Source organism: Eretmochelys imbricata, chromosome 14 (genome assembly GCF_965152235.1).
Source record: "Eretmochelys imbricata isolate rEreImb1 chromosome 14, rEreImb1.hap1, whole genome shotgun sequence".
NCBI lineage: Eukaryota > Metazoa > Chordata > Testudines > Cheloniidae > Eretmochelys > Eretmochelys imbricata.
The window spans coordinates 1314312-1330333 of record NC_135585.1 but is presented as its reverse complement, the minus strand read 5'-3'; the positions used below and the strand labels follow the sequence as shown (position 1 = coordinate 1330333).

At 55.8% G+C, this 16022-nt stretch overlaps 1 protein-coding gene across 1 annotated transcript in view; it reads left to right on the top strand.

Moving 5' to 3' along the window:
• The first annotated feature begins 4461 nt into the window (after nucleotides 1-4461).
• CYTH1 (cytohesin 1) overlaps nucleotides 4462-16022 on the top strand; it is a 42957-nt gene continuing 31396 nt past the window's right edge. The window contains exon 1 of the mRNA XM_077833835.1: nucleotides 4462-4543. Within this exon, the coding sequence (XP_077689961.1) occupies nucleotides 4522-4543 (22 nt within the window). The 5' untranslated portion in view covers nucleotides 4462-4521. The remainder of the gene's footprint in view (nucleotides 4544-16022) is intronic.

The window sequence follows — 16022 nt, the reverse complement described above, 5'->3', positions numbered from 1 at the left end:
TACTGCCCTTAAACAGAAGGTCAGCAGGTGCCTCCCCAGCCCACTGTGTATGGGGGAGGAATTGTCCGTATTGGATTTGCTGCCATCCTCCTTGGAAACAGCTGCTGGCCTTATCAGGACTCCCCCCTCCCCCCCCCCCACTTCCTCTGCACGCCTCTGTCCCTAGCAATGCACAAACTGCCTTGATTTGCGGAGTGAGCTCTCCTTTGTCTTCATTTCTACTTGCTGGGGCAGGCAGGCTGTTCTTGCTACCCTAGTATCATTGCTCCTCTATTAATCATGTTTATTGCAGGAGTGCCCCATTGTGCTAGGCCCTGTACAAATAGCACCAGCTATGCCCGCTGAACAGCCCACAAGGGGCACGGGGAACAAACAGGAAGAACTGGAAATCTTAGTCTGTAAGCTAAATTAAGACTTAACTGGCATCACAGAGATGTGGTGGGGTAACTCTCAGGAGTAAAGCGGAAAGGACAGGTGGGAAAAAGAAGCAGAGGTGTATATATTATTGATGTATAATGCACGTGCTCGGAGGTCCAGAAGGCGGTGAGAGGCAGATCAGCTGCAAGTTTTGTAAAGATAAAAGGGGGAAAAAATAGGGGTGACCTAGTCGGGGTCTACTAGAGCAGCAGTTCTCAGCCAGGGATCTAAGGCCCCCTGTGGGGCTGTGAGCAGGTTTCAGGGGGTCCACCAAGCAGGGCTGGCATTAGATGCATTAGGACTCAGGGCAGAAAGTCAAAGCCATGCTGCCCTAAAATCTGCCCTGCTTGCTGCCCCCTAATACAGGCCCTGGTTTTTATATGCAGAAAAACACTTGTGGCACAGGTAGGCCATTAAGTTTTTATAGCGTGTTTGGGGGGATGGGGGTGTCTCAGAAAGAAAAAGGTTAAGAGCCCCTGTACGAGAGCACACCAAATCAGGAAGAGGCAATGGATGAGTCCTTTCTAGAACAAAGGACAAATACCCCAAACCCAAGGCTGGGTACTAATGAGGGGAGGGATAGCGCAGTGATTTGAGCAGCAGCCTGCGAAACCCAGGGTTGTGAGCTCAATCCTTGAGGGGGCCATGTCAGGATCTGGGACAGAAACTGAGGATTGGCCCTGCTTTGAGCAGGGGGTTGGACTAAATGACCTCCTGAGATCCCTTCCAGCCCTGTGATTCTATGAGGGACTTTAACTACCCAGGCACCTGCTAGAAAAGTAATCCAGAAATTTTGCATTTTGCTGTAAGTTGTTAGAATGTGTAGGGAACAACTGGTTTCAGAAAGTGGAGGAAGTACCCAGCCAGACAGCTGGTTCAGACTTGGGTCTGACTAATGGAGGAATTGGTAGCAAAGTGGAAGACTGAAGGCGATTTGGGTGAAAGTGAACATGAAATGAGAGATTTCATGATTCTAAGGAATGAGTGAGAGCTGCAGAATATGGATAGTGGACTTCAAAAAAGCTGATTAACGAACTCTGAGAACTGGTGGGTAAGAGAGAAAATCCAAGGAAAAAAGGAGTTCAGGAGGTCTGGCAGTCTGAGACACAATATTAAAGGTGTAAAAGAAAGATAGGAAGACTAGTATGAGGCCAGTATGGGTCCAGCAGGAACTCTTTAATGACCTGAGAATCCTACAGAAAGTGGAAATGTGAACCCATTGCTAAGGAGAGGTACAAGAGAATAGCACAAGCAGGTAAGGACAAAATCAGAACAGTAAGGCACAAACTGTATTACAGGTAGCAAGCAAACTAAAAGGCAATAGGAAGAGAGTCTATAAATACATTAGGAGCAAGAGAAAGTCAGAGTAACATGTAAGCCCTCTACTTTAGTGGGGAAGGAAAGCTAATAATGCATGAAATCAAGAAGGCTGAGGTGTCTAATGCCTGTTTTGCTTCAATCTTCACTAAAAAGGTTAATTATGACCAGATACTCAATGCAATTCACATTAAGATGGGGGAAAGAACATGTTAAAGAATATTTAGGTAAATTAGATTATTCAAGTCATCCTGGAGTACTTAAAGAACTAGCTGAAGTAATCTTGGAGCTGTTAGTAATTATCTTTGAGAACTCCCAGAGATGCTAGAGGACTGGAGAAGGACAAACAGTACCTATCTTTTAAAAGGGGAACAAAGTGGACCCAGGGAATTATAGACTAGTCAGCCTAACTTTGATACCTGGAAAGATACTGGAACAAATTATTAAACAATCATCTTGTAAGCAGCTATAGTGTAATTAGTAATAGCTCAAATAGTTTTGTCAAGAACAAATCAGGTTGAACCAACCTAATTTCCTTCTTTGACAGGCTTAGTGGTCTAAGGGAGCGAGAGGAAGCTGTAGACATATCTTGATTTTTAGTAAGGCTTTTGACGGAGTCCCCTATGACATTCTCATAAGCAAATTAGGGAAATGTGGGCTACGTGAAATTACTGTAAGGTGGGTGCACAACTTGCTGAAAACTTGCACTCAGATTTACTACAATTTGACAGCAAACCATGGGTGTCAACTAGGAGGACATATCTAGCAGGATCCTGCAAGGGTCTGCCTTGGGTCTGGTACTATTCAATATTTTCATTAAATGATGTAGATAATGGCATGGAGAGTATGTTTATAAAATTTGCAGATGACACCAAGCTGGGAGAGGTTGCAAGCATGTGGGGGACAGGGTTTGAATTCAAATGATCTTGACAAATTGGAGAATTGTTCTGAAATCAACAAAGACAAGTGCAAAGTACTACACTTAGGAAGGAAAAATCAACTACACAATGGGGAGAAACTGGATTGTACCACTGAAAAGGATCTGGGGGTTATAGTAGATCCCAAATTGAGTATGAGCCAATGTGCTGCAGTTGGGAAAAAGGCTAACATCGTTCTGGGGTGTATTAACAGGCATGTCGTCTCTAAGACATGGGATATAATTGTTCTGATCTACTCGGCACTGGTGAGGCATCAGATGGAGTGCTGTTTCCAATGCAAGGAATTATATGGACAAATTGGAGAGTGTCCACAGAAGAGCAACAAAAATGACAAAAGGGTTTAGAAAACCTGACCTATGTGGAAAGGTTAAAAAACTGGGCCTGTTTAGCCTGGAGAAAAGACAACAGAAGAGAGACCTGACAACAGTCTCAAATCTGTTAAAGGCTTTCTGTCCTTCCTTTGTTGTTCAAATTGTACCATCTCAAGCTTTCATGCTGCCACAATGATTTGAGAATTGTGATGTCAGTTGTTTAGAGACTAAAAGACTCCCCTCTCTTATACACCACCTCAGCTCCTCTTGCTTTATTTTCCATCCATTTGCTCAGCTCTGCTGGCTGGTCTTTTAACTTCCATGTCTCATCCGCGTAGTCTTGTTGCAGAATCGTTCTTTTACTGAATTTTCTTCTTTAATTCTTTCCTCTCTTCAACAAGTCTCCATGTATTCTCCTCTCTGAGTTCGTCTCGCTCCCACTGCCAGCCTGGCTGCACCCTCACTTGCTTCTTTTAGACGCTGCCCCGGCTCTGCCATGTCGCCCGTCAGTATCTGTCATTCTTAAGATCTGGGGCTGGGTTGCAGCTTGAAATGAGCCATGCCCAGGGCCAGCTCTATGCTGGCTGACGAGTCGTTACTTCTTCGTGGGGCGGCTCTTCGTCTGCCCTAGGGTGAGCCCCGGCCCAGCCCCTGTGCCATAACTGCCTGGCTGAGTCTGCCTAGCTCCGGCCACGCTGGCACACCCGATGTCTGGTAGCGGATAAACCCTTTAACCGGAAAGTGGCACTTTAAACGGGAGATTTCTAGAGCCTTTGGGGCATATGGGTGCAGGCCTTCCCGCCCCAGCACCCCAAAGCCTTCGGCCACAATGAATTCAGCTCACAAGACTGCAGGGAGGCAGGTTGGGGCTGAACATTATCCCCACCGTAGGGCTGGGGGAAGAGAGGCAGAGATGAAGTGACTTACCTGAGGTCATACAAAGAGTCAGGCAGAGCTGGGAATGGAAGCCAGGAGTCCTGGCTCCTCCCCATCCCCCTCCCCGAGCTGGGGAGAGAACCCAGGAGTCCTGGCTTCCCCCCACCCCAGACCCCTCCCTGAGCTGGGGAGAGAACCCAGGAGTCCTGGCTCCTCCCCAGCCCCCTCCCCGAGCTGGGGAGAGAACCCAGGAGTCCTGGCTTCCCCCCACCCCAGACCCCACTCCCCTCCCCGAGCTGGGGAGAGAACCCAGGAGTCCTGGCTTCCCCCCACCCCCCCTCCCCGAGCTGGGGAGAGAACCCAGGAGTCCTGGCTTCCCCCCACCCCAGCCCCCTCCCCGAGCTGGGGAGAGAACCCCGGAGTCCTGGCTCCTCTCCCCAGCCCCCTCCCCGAGCTGGGGAGAGAACCTCGGAGTCCTGGCTCCTCCCCCGCCCCTTCCCCGGCATCACGTGGTCCCAGCCCCTGGCTGCTCCCGGCCCGGCTTCGGAGGCCCCGCCCCTCCCGCCGGTGAGCTCCGCCCCCAGGCGGGCCGGGCCGGGCCGGGCCGGGAGCGAGCGCGGGGAGCCGCCGCTAGAGGCAGCCGGGCGGCCGCGGCGGGCAGCATGGAGGAGGAGAGCGGCTACGGTGAGCGCGGGGGCCGGGGGGGAACGGGGCTGTGGCGGGGAGCGCTGCTCCCTGGGCACTGCTAGGGGCTGGGGGGTATAGGGCAGTGCAATGGGGGCACTGCTAGGGGCTGGGGGGGTATAGGGCAGTGCAATGGGGGGCAGTGCAATGGGGGGCTGGGGGGTATAGGGCAGTGCAATGGGGGGCAGTGCGGGGGGGCTGGGGGGTATAGGGCAGTGCAATGGGGGGCAGTGCAATGGGGGGCTGGGGGGTATAGGGCAGTGCAATGGGGGGCAGTGCGGGGGGGTTGGGGGGTATAGGGCAGTGCAGTGGGGGGCAGTGCAGGGGGGCTGGGGGGTATAGGGCAGTGCAATGGGGGGCAGTGCGGGGGGCTGGGGGGTATAGGGCAATGCAATGGGGGGCAGTGCGGGGGGCTGGGGGGTATAGGGCAATGCAATGGGGGGCAGTGCGGGGGGGCTGGGGGGTATAGGGCAATGCAATGGGGGGCAGTGCGGGGGGGCTGGGGGGTATAGGGCAATGCAATGGGGGGCAGTGCGGGGGGGCTGGGGGGTATAGGGCAATGCAATGGGGGGCAGTGCGGGGGGGCTGGGGGGTATAGGGCAATGCAATGGGGGGCAGTGCGGGGGGGCTGGGGGGTATAGGGCAATGCAATGGGGGGCAGTGCGGGGGGGCTGGGGGGTATAGGGCAGTGCAATGGGGGGCAGTGCGGGCAGGCTGGGGGGGTATAGGGCAGTGCGGGGGGGCTGGGGGGGTATAGGGCAGTGCAATGGGGGGCAGTGCGGGGGGGCTGGGGGGGTATAGAGCTGTGGAATGGGGGGCACTGCTAGGGGCTGGGGGGGTATAGGGCAGTGCAATGGGGGCACTGCTAGGGGCTGGGGGGGTATAGGGCAGTGCAATGGGGGGCAGTGCAGGGGGGCTGGGGGGTATAGGGCAGTGCAATGGGGGGCAGTGCAGGGGGGCTGGGGGTATAGGGCAGTGCAATGGGGGGCAGTGCAGGGGGGCTGGGGGGTATAGGGCAGTGCAATGGGGGGCAGTGCAGGGGGGCTGGGGGTATAGGGCAGTGCAATGGGGGGCAGTGCAGGGGGGTTGGGGGGTATAGGGCAGTGCAATGGGGGGCAGTGCAGGGTCGGGGGGTGGGAGGGTATAGGGCTGTGGAATGGGGGGCAGTGCAGGGTGGTGGGGGGGATAGCTGCCTCCTGGGCACTGCCAGGGGTTGGGGCTGCTGGACTGGGGGGCAGTGAGAGGGAGGGGGCCCCCCCAGTGTGGGGAGCGAGGCAAGGATCGCTTTCCTTGGCTTGGGAAGAGTGGCGGGGCGTGTGGGGAGGACTGGAGGACAGCTGCACGGGCAGATGCTGTAGGCTGTTCCCTGTGGGTCACCCCCCAGGCCAGGCTCTCTGTGTCTGAGGTCTGGCACTGCCCCAGCTGCCACTCAACAGCTGGGCACATGGGCTCTCACCAGTAACCGGGTGTGTTTTCTCTAGTGCCTTTCTGTGGCTGCATTTGACACTCCTTGCTGTTTCCTGTTGCTGCAAGTGATCGCCTGGGTACTTTCCTCTGGCAAAGCTCTAAGCATGGGGGCAGGAGCATAAGGGGGTCTGGGGAGCTCAGAGCTCTGCTTGAGTGGGCTGTGGGCACCCCTGCTCAGGCTGCTCTCTGGTCACCCCCGGGCAGGCCTGTCACCAAGCTCTGCTTGTGCGAAACCCCAAACTGCAGTTCTGGCAGCAGGGAGCAGATGCTCTCAGGTCTATGGCCATGTGCTCGGGTCGCAGAAATAGTCGTGTCTGGCGGGCATGACACGACATGCTGCTTAAACCCTGGCTAAGCTGAAAGGTGGGTCACTAAATGGGGAGTGAGAGGACCGGTCCCAGGGGACTTGGCTGTTTAAATGAGGAATGTGTAGCTTGCAATGAGCTGCAGGCAGGGGGAGAACAGACCCCAAGATGGCCTGGGAGGGGGGAGGTTGAGCATGAAAACACCTTGAATTGGTTGAGGAGAGGGAGGCTGGGGGTCTAATCAGTGTGCTCAGCGTGCTGTGGCTTTGGGTGTCACGTTCCTAGTAACCTGGACTACAAAGAGGAGTTTGGGCCTGAACTCTCCAAAGCTGTGAAATGCAGGGTTTGAGCAGACCCCTCTCCCTGTGCCCCCCAGCAGGCCTGTGTATTGTGGGAGCTGACCATGTGCACGATCACCAGGTAGGTGGGCTATCATGCCTAGAGGTGCGTAGGTGAGGTGAGGACAGAGCAGCAGGGCTAACTGAGCAGCTTGTCTTTGCTTCACTTGGCTGCTCGCTTCACTTCCGGACAGAGTGCACTGTTGTGAGCTTGCAGTTTTAATTAAAGTTTTCCTGGAGTACAGCTGTAGGAGGCTGGGGGGAGAGTTCTCTCTCTTAACCCCCCCTGGCTCTTTTCTAGTTAAAGGACAGCTTGTTTTTTAAATCCAAATTCCCTCTTGGCTGGAATCTCTCTGCGACATCCTTGCAGCAAGTCAGTGAATTAGTATGTATGACCCAGTTGTCAGCATGAACCCAACCTTCATGCTAGCAGCTCCAACACAGACCTGTTTAAATTATCCTCTTACGCTGCTGCAACATCTCTCATCCTACAGACTGCACCAGGATTTCTTAACCCTTTGGAGGCAATTGCCCTTGAGTATCTTTGGCCTTTCAGATTTAGGGGACTGGAGTGAACTGGCTGGTGCTCTGTGGTGATGTTGGCGAGATTCCTCTCTTCACTTGGTTTCTGAATGTTATGAAATTCATATCTCAGGGAGCGTGGACTTCCCTGGTGAGTCACTGGGGCCTTGGGTGTGTTGGTGGGGTAGCTGTTCTCAGCTCCCTGTGTAGAGTACTCTCTTGGTGGGAGTGGCTAGGTAACAAACAGCGGTGTGTGCGCCTATGTCTGCACACCTGCTACTGTTGCTTTTGTCCCTGACTCATTCAGGGACATGGTTGCTGTGCTTGGAGGCTTCTGCTGTTGCCCTGGATGCCTCGTCTGGTGAAAGCAGAATGGTGCTGGCCTAAGCCAAGTGCAGCTGCTTTCCCTCCAGAGTGCACTGGAAGTGCTGGGTTAGTGCTGCCGTGGTAATCTCTTTCAGGCAAGTGGCAGGCTGCCCATCCCTGCTCTGAACGTTGTTAGGATCTGTGAATTCCGACCAGGGCAGCGTTGCTGCTTGCCATGTGCATGGAGAAGGACCCAGAGTTCTTGTTTGGCTGGTGCAGCTGCATGCAGAGGGAGGGACCTGGGCTGCCGGTGACTATCAGCAGCTCTCAGGAGGCAGCTGATGGAAGAGCCCGGTGTTCGCGGGACAGTGCCACCCATGCACCCCAAAACTCCTCCGGATGAGCTGCTGGCCCCTGGGATTCACGCACCCCGAGTGCCCCACTGGGACTGTGGAGGTGACCCCATCAGATGTGTTCCGGGTTCAGAAGCTCCGGATTCTTGCTCCGAGACTGTTCTTCCTCCCAGTCTATGGTGCCTGAGAGGTGGCCTAGAGGCTGAGGAATTCTGCCTTGATGCACCATCCCCAGTGGCATGTAATGACTTTTTGAGCATAGACTAGGTGGTGCCAGCAGGCTGTGGAGAGGAGCCTGCTCTGCCTGCCCTCTGTGGGCTGAGTAATGGACCAGTTCACTGCTCTGTAGCTTTTCTTTCTACCGATAGATCTGGGCAGAAGAAACTCAATCTGCCCTACAAAGCATCCTGCCCAATCCAGCAGCTATCGGGAACATGCTAAGCCAGGCAGGTCTGGGTGATCTGTATTGCAGCAAGGGGCAGAGAGTCCATGGCCTGGCTAGGGCATGCACACTATGTTCCAATCCTGGGACGTGGCAGGGCAGCAGGCGAGGTGTCCCCAACACACTGCTGCTGTTATAGTGTGGCAGGCAAGGGGGTTCTTGGTCTTTCTCTCCATTATAATAAGTGAGGCTCAGTGGGTTTGTTCAGCAGCCAGTGGATTCAAAGTGAGCCTGCTGCCAACAGACAGGTGCCCTTGTGGGACTGCTGGGTGCTGTTCTGTGCCAGCTGCTGACACTGCTTAAGAAATGCTCCCTTTGTTTGCTTACAGGGAAGCTAACTATTCCAGGTTGTGCATGTGAGCTGTATCCATCTGCTAGGCCAGCTTGGGGGGTAAGCCAAGGCGTGTGGAAGGGTGCCACGTGCCCAGGGTTATAACCTCCAATCCACATGCAGTCTGCAGTGGAAGGAATTATCCAGGGAGGCTTTGGAGTGTGCATCTCAGCAGGTTTGGTTACTTCCTGGTATTCCCGCTCTGTGTGCTGTGCTGGGTTCTCGCAGGAGCCTCGGGGAGGGAAGGATGAGAAGACCGGAGAGATGGGGCTAAAATTAAGCTGTCTCTGACCGTTTTTTTTTTTTTTTTTTTTTGCTGTCACTTCAGACAGCATCCTCCAGGGAGCAGTCTCAGCAGCACGTGCCCTGCTCCCACCCAGACTATGTCTAGATTATCTGCATCATGTCCTGGGAACAGAGAGAGAGAAACTGCTGTTTGTGTTCATGAAACCAAGCCCACATCCTGTGCAGCTGCTGTTCACAATCCTTTGGTCTGTTACCCCACAAGTGGGCCCGGCTGGCTCGTGTGCGTGCCCCTCTCAGTTCCTTTTCTGTCATCTCAAAGTTGTGACACTGGCTGTCCCCTCTGCCCTAGCAGCTCTGGCTGGGACTGATGCTTCATGTTATGGTGGCTGTCAGAAGCTATCAGTGATGCTGAAACTGACTGGCTCTCTGGGCTTCTCCTTTCAAGCTGCTCTCAAAATAAACCAAGAAACCAGCCAAAATCTCTAGTTTTGACCATTGCCGACAAGGATCTATGATTTCAGACTGGAGGGATGTGACTAGACCTCCCTTCACACTCACCTAGCTGTCCTTCTCCAGGGGCTCCCATGCTGACCTGCCTTTCGTGCTATGACTCCTCTGTCCCAATGCAGCCAACAGCATCTGAAGTTAGCTCTGAGCCTGGCTGTGTCTGACACAGCAGAACAGTAGCTTTTGGATTGTCTTGTCACCCAGATGATACAACCATAGCTTCCTGTCCCCTGGGCTGCAGGACTCCACTGCCTGCATCTTCCCTCGCTGCTCCGCCTGCCTTGCATTCAGCTGATGCTTCTGAACGCTGGCTGAATTTAAACTCCCAACCAATGCTCCTCAAACCCTTCCAGGGCAGGAGCTGGGCTGGAATTTCATAGTGTCTGTTGAGCTGAACTTCTTGCAGACAGCAGCTGCCAGACAGCACCCCTTTGCAGCTGATCTCCGCCACCTGCCATGCACAATGTGATCATGCTCTAGGCAAATACAGACCTGGGCCAGGTAGTGCAATTTTTTTTTTTTTAGTAAAAGGCGAAAGATTTATACAATCTGAAGAGAAGCCAGGTAGTCCAATTTCCCAGCTCCTCCAGAACTACCGGAGCAATGTGAGGTGGCTCTGAGACTCTGCCACGCAGCTTCTCTGGCTGCAGGCTCTGTCGCTTCTAATATATTGAACACTTTACATTGAACTCCCAGCTCTGCCAGGGCCTTCCTCGGTCTCTGCAGCTGGACCCCTTGTACTTTAATGTCTCTAGGTGGAGGGTCCAGGCCAGTACTTAATGGGCAATCTCCACGGTGCACCTCGGTGTTGAGGACAGTGGGGCTGGTGAGTCAGCAGGTGGCGATCTTCCTTGGGCGTTAGCACTCACCCTGTGGAGCTGGCGGTGCTGTGCGGCTCCAGGGGCTGGTCTGAAGAGATGTGAAACTGAGATCCTGACTCTGACCCTTGCGTGCTTAGTGTGGTGAGAGGTTGCCAGGGGCCACAGACTTGGCAAAAACCCACCTGTAAAAATCCAGCCAGGTTGCTGACGGCCACGCTTTGCTGGTTGACCAAAGCGGCTGCTCCCAGATGGTGATAGACCACTATCCTGGGATCTGTAGAAGTCCATTTTTCTTGAGAGCCAGGGTTGTCTTCCACAGCACCCGGGCCAAACTCCCGTGGGCTAATTCTGTTCTGCCTTCCTAAACTGCCCCTGCAGTTCCAGGCCAGTATGGTGCTGCTCTTCCTGTTCGAAATCCTTGTGCAGTGTAGCAGAGCTGCCACGTTGCACCCCAGAAGTGACTGCATTTTGGTGATGCATGAGTAGATCCCCATGTGTTTACATTTTGGTTTAGTCTGGAAAGCACTTGGATCTCTTGGGACATTTTGTTCTCTCTAGGGCCCCCTCAGCACGGGCACCGGCAAAGCAGTCAGTGTAGCTGGAGAGTACAGAGCCAGATTTTTCTTGTGGCAGGTGACTGGGTTTTGTGTGGCCAGAGGCTGAGCAGGGGCTGCTCATTGCACCAGAGCTTGCAAATCCATCGCTAGCCTAGCCACCCACTATGGTAAGTGGCTCACCACTAGCTCTCTAGTCCACAGCTAGCCAAGGAGCCCAGCACCCTCGAGTTTTCTCTGCCGCCTGTGTCCGTCTCAAATGCAAGGTGGTTCCCAGCCTAAAGCTGGGACATCATGGTCTGTCTCCTGTGCCAGCGGCCCTTTGTGCTGCTCAGGGAGCTAGTGAACACAGCAGGCTAGGTGCCAGGGCCCTTGTATTAACCCGGGCCCTCTGCTGTGGTGGAGACAGGCTGCACCTTTGCCTGGGGACACTTGTCACTAGGGCCCTCTTTTTCCTAAGGGACAGTGAAGGGCCCCTCTCTGGCCAGGCAGGGGTCTGTGTCCTGGCCCCTTGCGAATGGTGTGATTCTGCTGATGCTGTACTTCTGCCTCTCTGCACACGTGGTGTGTGACCTTCCCCCAGCTGCCTGCCTCAGCACAGAGCAAATCCCTGGGTCAGCAGCTGGTGGCATGGCTGCGTCTCTCTGGGACCATGTGGCTCTTTTCTCCTCCGCTGCACTGAGGGGGCTGCCCCATTGAAAGCGCTCCCCTTAGGGCACCAGCCCATGTTCGAGAGAGGTCAGAGAAGTGAATCACATTCACTCAAGGGCTCAGAGCTGAACCCCTGCAGTTTAGCTAGGCGATGGGGCTAACAGCGGGAGAAGGTCTGCAGGGAGTCCATGCTGGCTGTGAACACCACGGGCGGTGCCAGGTGTAAGTAACAAGGAACGTTGTTTTGCTGGCAGTTAATCGGGGAGTCTAGAGCTGTGGAGCGGCATCTCTCTGGCTTTAAATCTAACTAAATAATTGGGAGGAGAAGGAAATCAGGGCTGAGCACTGTGCCCTGCTGGGGTGGGGCATCAGAGAGTAGCCGACAGTGGGCGGAGGGGACTCAGAAGGGCTGTTCTGCTGGATGCACTGACGTGTTGGTCAGGGCTGGCCCACGCCCCTCCCTCCAGCCTGTGGGTGCCAGGGCAGTGGACACTCCTGGCAGGGGATTGACCTGTAGTCCCGCTGCACTCTGGGGTTACTGGCAGTTCGGGCTGTGGGGATGAAGGGATTTCTGTAAGTGGGGCTGATGCAGCCCTCTGGGGATGGGAGCGCAGGCCTGGGAGCAGGGTGGTGCTGCAGGAGCTGATGGAGAATAATTCAAAGGCACTTGCTGTGCTGGGAAGCCCTGTGGCTGGAGGATAGCAGCCCCACGCCTCACGCAGCTCCAATGTTCCCATCCCTCCTGGGCTCTCCCCTGCAACCATGTGGCTGTAACTCTGTGCCAGGGCGTACGGCAGCAGCATGAACGTCTGTTAGGGCCTCACCCCCAAGCCCCTGCCGTCACTTGCTGCTGGGAACCCCCAGCAAGCCACTGAGCATCCTCTATAGCCAGCGATCTCGGGTGTGTTTAGCAATTATCCTGCGGCAGAGCTTAGAGGCCTGCACCAGCTTGGGTCCCGTGTGCAGCCTGTCAGCCCTACCCCAAAGAGCTGACCACATAGGACTCCAGGGGAATGGGACATGCTGGAGGGACAGGAGTGATGGAGAGTCAGGGTTGTGAGCAAAGGCTGCGGCGCATGGGGCGGGCCGTGCAGCCAAGGTGCCACGTAGTGGAGCCAGAGCGTGCCCATCGGTACAGCTTGGTTCTCCTTCAGCTGGCTTAGCTCCATCTCTTCTTAGCTCAGGCTGTGCTTGTTCTAGTGAAACAGGAAAACTCACTCTGGCTCCTTCCCCGCTGCTGACGGGGGGTGAGCTGGGGCAGGGCGCACACTCAGGTTCCCTCCACAGGGCCTGCTGGCGTCTCCTTTCAGCAGTGCCAGCCCCTCATCCACCCAAGTGCCGCTGTGGGGCCCTGCACAGGCCATTCCTAGCACTGAAGGGAGAGCAGGTGCCAGGAGCCCAATCATCCCACTTACGAAGTGGCCAGTGGCAGCTCTTGCTAATTAGCATGGAGTCATTCGAACTTTCTTCTCTGGGTAGGGAGCCATGAGCAGCTCCGGCTCTTTACCCCCATGGGAGGTCATGCTGGCTGGGCCACCTTGGCATCCTGCGGATTAAAGCCGTGGTGCCGGTGGGTGGCCAGAGTACTGTGTGAGCCTCACCCGTGTTTGTGGGCTTGCTAGAGATCCTGCCCAGCTTTCCGGGCGTGTGGAGAACTGCCGGTCAGTGCCAGGCCTGCTGCAATGCTGGGCCAGCGACCCCCTCCCTGCCCGGCAGAGCGCCCTTCCCCCAAGGGGAGGGGCTCACGGGGGTTGCAGGCATTTCTAATCCCAGCTGTTGAGCCCCTGAATTGTCCAAGCCCCACTCAAGTCTCAGCAGGGGCCTAGGGCTGTTCCCAGCCCATGGGGAGTTTGCCATTTTCTCTCTCCCCTTCCAGCCCTGAGCTTCTGGAACCCCAAATCCAGGAAACCCTGGCGTCTCCTCCCCTTATAAACCTGATCACACAGCCATAGCCCCCCAGTGCCCCAGCAATGCCCTGCGGAGCCGAGTCCTTCCCCAGGCCCGTAGCTGTCGCTGGCTATGAGCACATCATGGGCCAGGCGTGCCACAGCCAGACCCCTGGGATCTGGAGCAGCAGCACAGAGAGTTTTATTGGTTTAAATAAAACCTGCTGTGCACATGGGCGCCTACTGCTTCCTGTGAGTTAAAGGGTTTTCTGCTTTTTTGCACTTCCAGTGTGTCATGGGGTCCTGTATTGGGGAAGCTGGAGGTCTTGGCTGCTGTCGTCTGTGGGGTTTTGTTTGGGTTTGTGGGAGAAGTCCATTAGCTGTATGTTTCTTCTAATAAAATCAACCAGTGAAATAGCTGAGAGATAAATCCAGCCTGTTATCTGTAGGGTTCAGAGTTAACCACCTGCTGACTCCAGTGCGGCCAGCGCAAGCTTCGGGGATCTATTATTTCTGGCTGCCTCCAGACTCAGGCAGGCATCACAGCACAGGTTGTGTTTGGGTCACATCAGCAGGGTTTGTCTGGCCCCATCCCAGGGCCAGGCGTGCATCTTGTACAGTGGGTGCTCCTCGCTTTCTGGAGTGGGGTTTCGTAGCACGGTTAGGGGGGAATGCAGGACATTGCTGGGCCAGTCCCGCTGTGCCTGAGGCTGGAGCTGGGGTGAAGTTCACACCAGTTTTCTTCCCAAATGCCCCAGGCCAGGACCCTCGCTCAGAGAAACGTGGCCAGGTGGGTTGTGGGAAACAAGCTAGTGCCCAGTGCACAGGACACATCTCTTTGCCTTGGCTGAAGGAAGGAAGCTCAGGGTGTCTATCTGTGAGGTACAAACCTGTCCTGATTTCATATCAGCTGGGAGCTTCCCTGGCACACAGGGATGTTCCTACTGCAGCGGGATTTCCTCTGGCAGCTGACACTGGGCCTCGGGCAAGATACTGAGAGGACTGCGTGCGCTCTGTCACTGGCCCGAGTGTCGCGAGCACAACATGGCTTCTCCTGTGCCTGGCTCCTTCCTCAGCTTGAGCGTTTGCCCTTGAGTTGCTGGTGATGCTCAGGGTCGAGGCTCAGGCCTGTGGCAATGGCAGCGCTGGCCTCTGGGGGAATCAGAAGGTCAGGAGTGTAAGCCAGGGGGGCAGCATGCGGACCTCGCTGCCGCACTGCTCTTCCTGGGAACAGTCATTAACCTCTGTGTGTTTTCCCCACGTCTGCACAATCAACTGCACCATTCGTCTCTTGCTGAGAGCTGCCCTGCAGGCCAAACTCCTGCCCCAAGTGCCCATGGGACCTCCTACCAGAGGTTCCCCCACAGCTGGTGCTCCTGCCCCACTTCCTGCAGGCATCTCCTACCTCCTTCCCTCTGATGTCTCCTCCAGGGAGCTCCTGGCTGCCCCTTCTGCTCCTGACTCTTCTAGCTGTGCTTCTGTGCAGTGGGCTCAGACCTCTCGGTTGCTTGGCAGATTCTGGGTGCAGTGGCAGCTCCAGGCCCTGGCCTTTGGTTCAGAGCTGGTTGCTTGGTGCCTTCTTGCTGCAGCAGCTGGTTAGTTCTGTGGGGTGGCGTCTCTCTGGGCTGCCTAGGCTGCCCTGTGACGCGCCCTAGCTCCCATGTCTGGAGGGGGAAACACACCCGGCTTCGTTGTTTCAGTTTCTTTGAGGCACGTGTGGAGCAGCAGCTGCAGGGGCCTGAGGGGCTCAGATGTGGGCGAGGGGGACAGGTGGCCAGGGCCGCAAGGTGCTGAGGGCTTAGGGCAAGAGGTAATGGGGAAGCAGGCAGCATCCATCCTTCCAGCTCTGCTGCTGCCCAGCCTTCCAGCGTGGGCTGAAGCTCCTAGGCCTGGCCTCTGTGGCTGGGTCCAAGCTGCCTCAGGACTCTCCCAACTATGCAGTGCATGGGCAGTTCAGCGCAGCTGTCCCAGGGCAAGGTGCTCACGAGAAGAGGATTTACATGGGGCATCACCCAGCCAGAGCCCCGGTCTCACTGGCGGGGAGGCGCGTGTGGGGCATCGGGAGTTCAGAGGGGCTGGGCAGACATTGTCCCTCCCTCTGCCCGTGCGAGATGCTCAGGCTGAGCCAGTGGGTCAGAGACATGGGGAGCATCCTCCTTCTGCTGCAGCTGGTGCACATCATGCTGGTGGCCGCCCTCGGCAGGGCTGGAGGGGAGCTAGCCACCCCCCACCCCCCATGCTCTCCCCACCTCCATCACTTCGGCTTGTGTGCCTTGTAGTTTTTTATGCACCTTCCCTTTATGCAGTGGTGGTTGCTATGCAACCACCGGGCTCACTGGATGCTTAAGGCTCTAATAATACAGAAGGCGAAAACTGACCTAGAAATCCCCCTGCTCCCCGGGGGGCTGGAGCTGATAGGCTGGGGCAACTAAGGGGAAGTTCCCCAACTAACTGTCCTCTAAGTGGCTTTGAGCCCCCCCAGCTGCTGCTGCAGGAGCACCACCTGGGTTAGTTTTCGGGAGGGGAGCTGGGATTGGCTGGCCTCCTGCGTGGGCTTCGTCAGCTGGGAGCTTCCCGTTGCTAGATCATCAGTTCCTCTTGCTAGAGCCAGACCGGGGAACCCTCTGTCTGTCTGTCTCCCTCCTACTCCCTGCTTGGAGAGTCCTCGGTGGGTGCAGAGCCAGGGCTCTGGTCCTCCCTCTTCTGGCCGGTGCTCTGCCTGGCGTGAAGTGGGCACCTGCTGGGCCAGC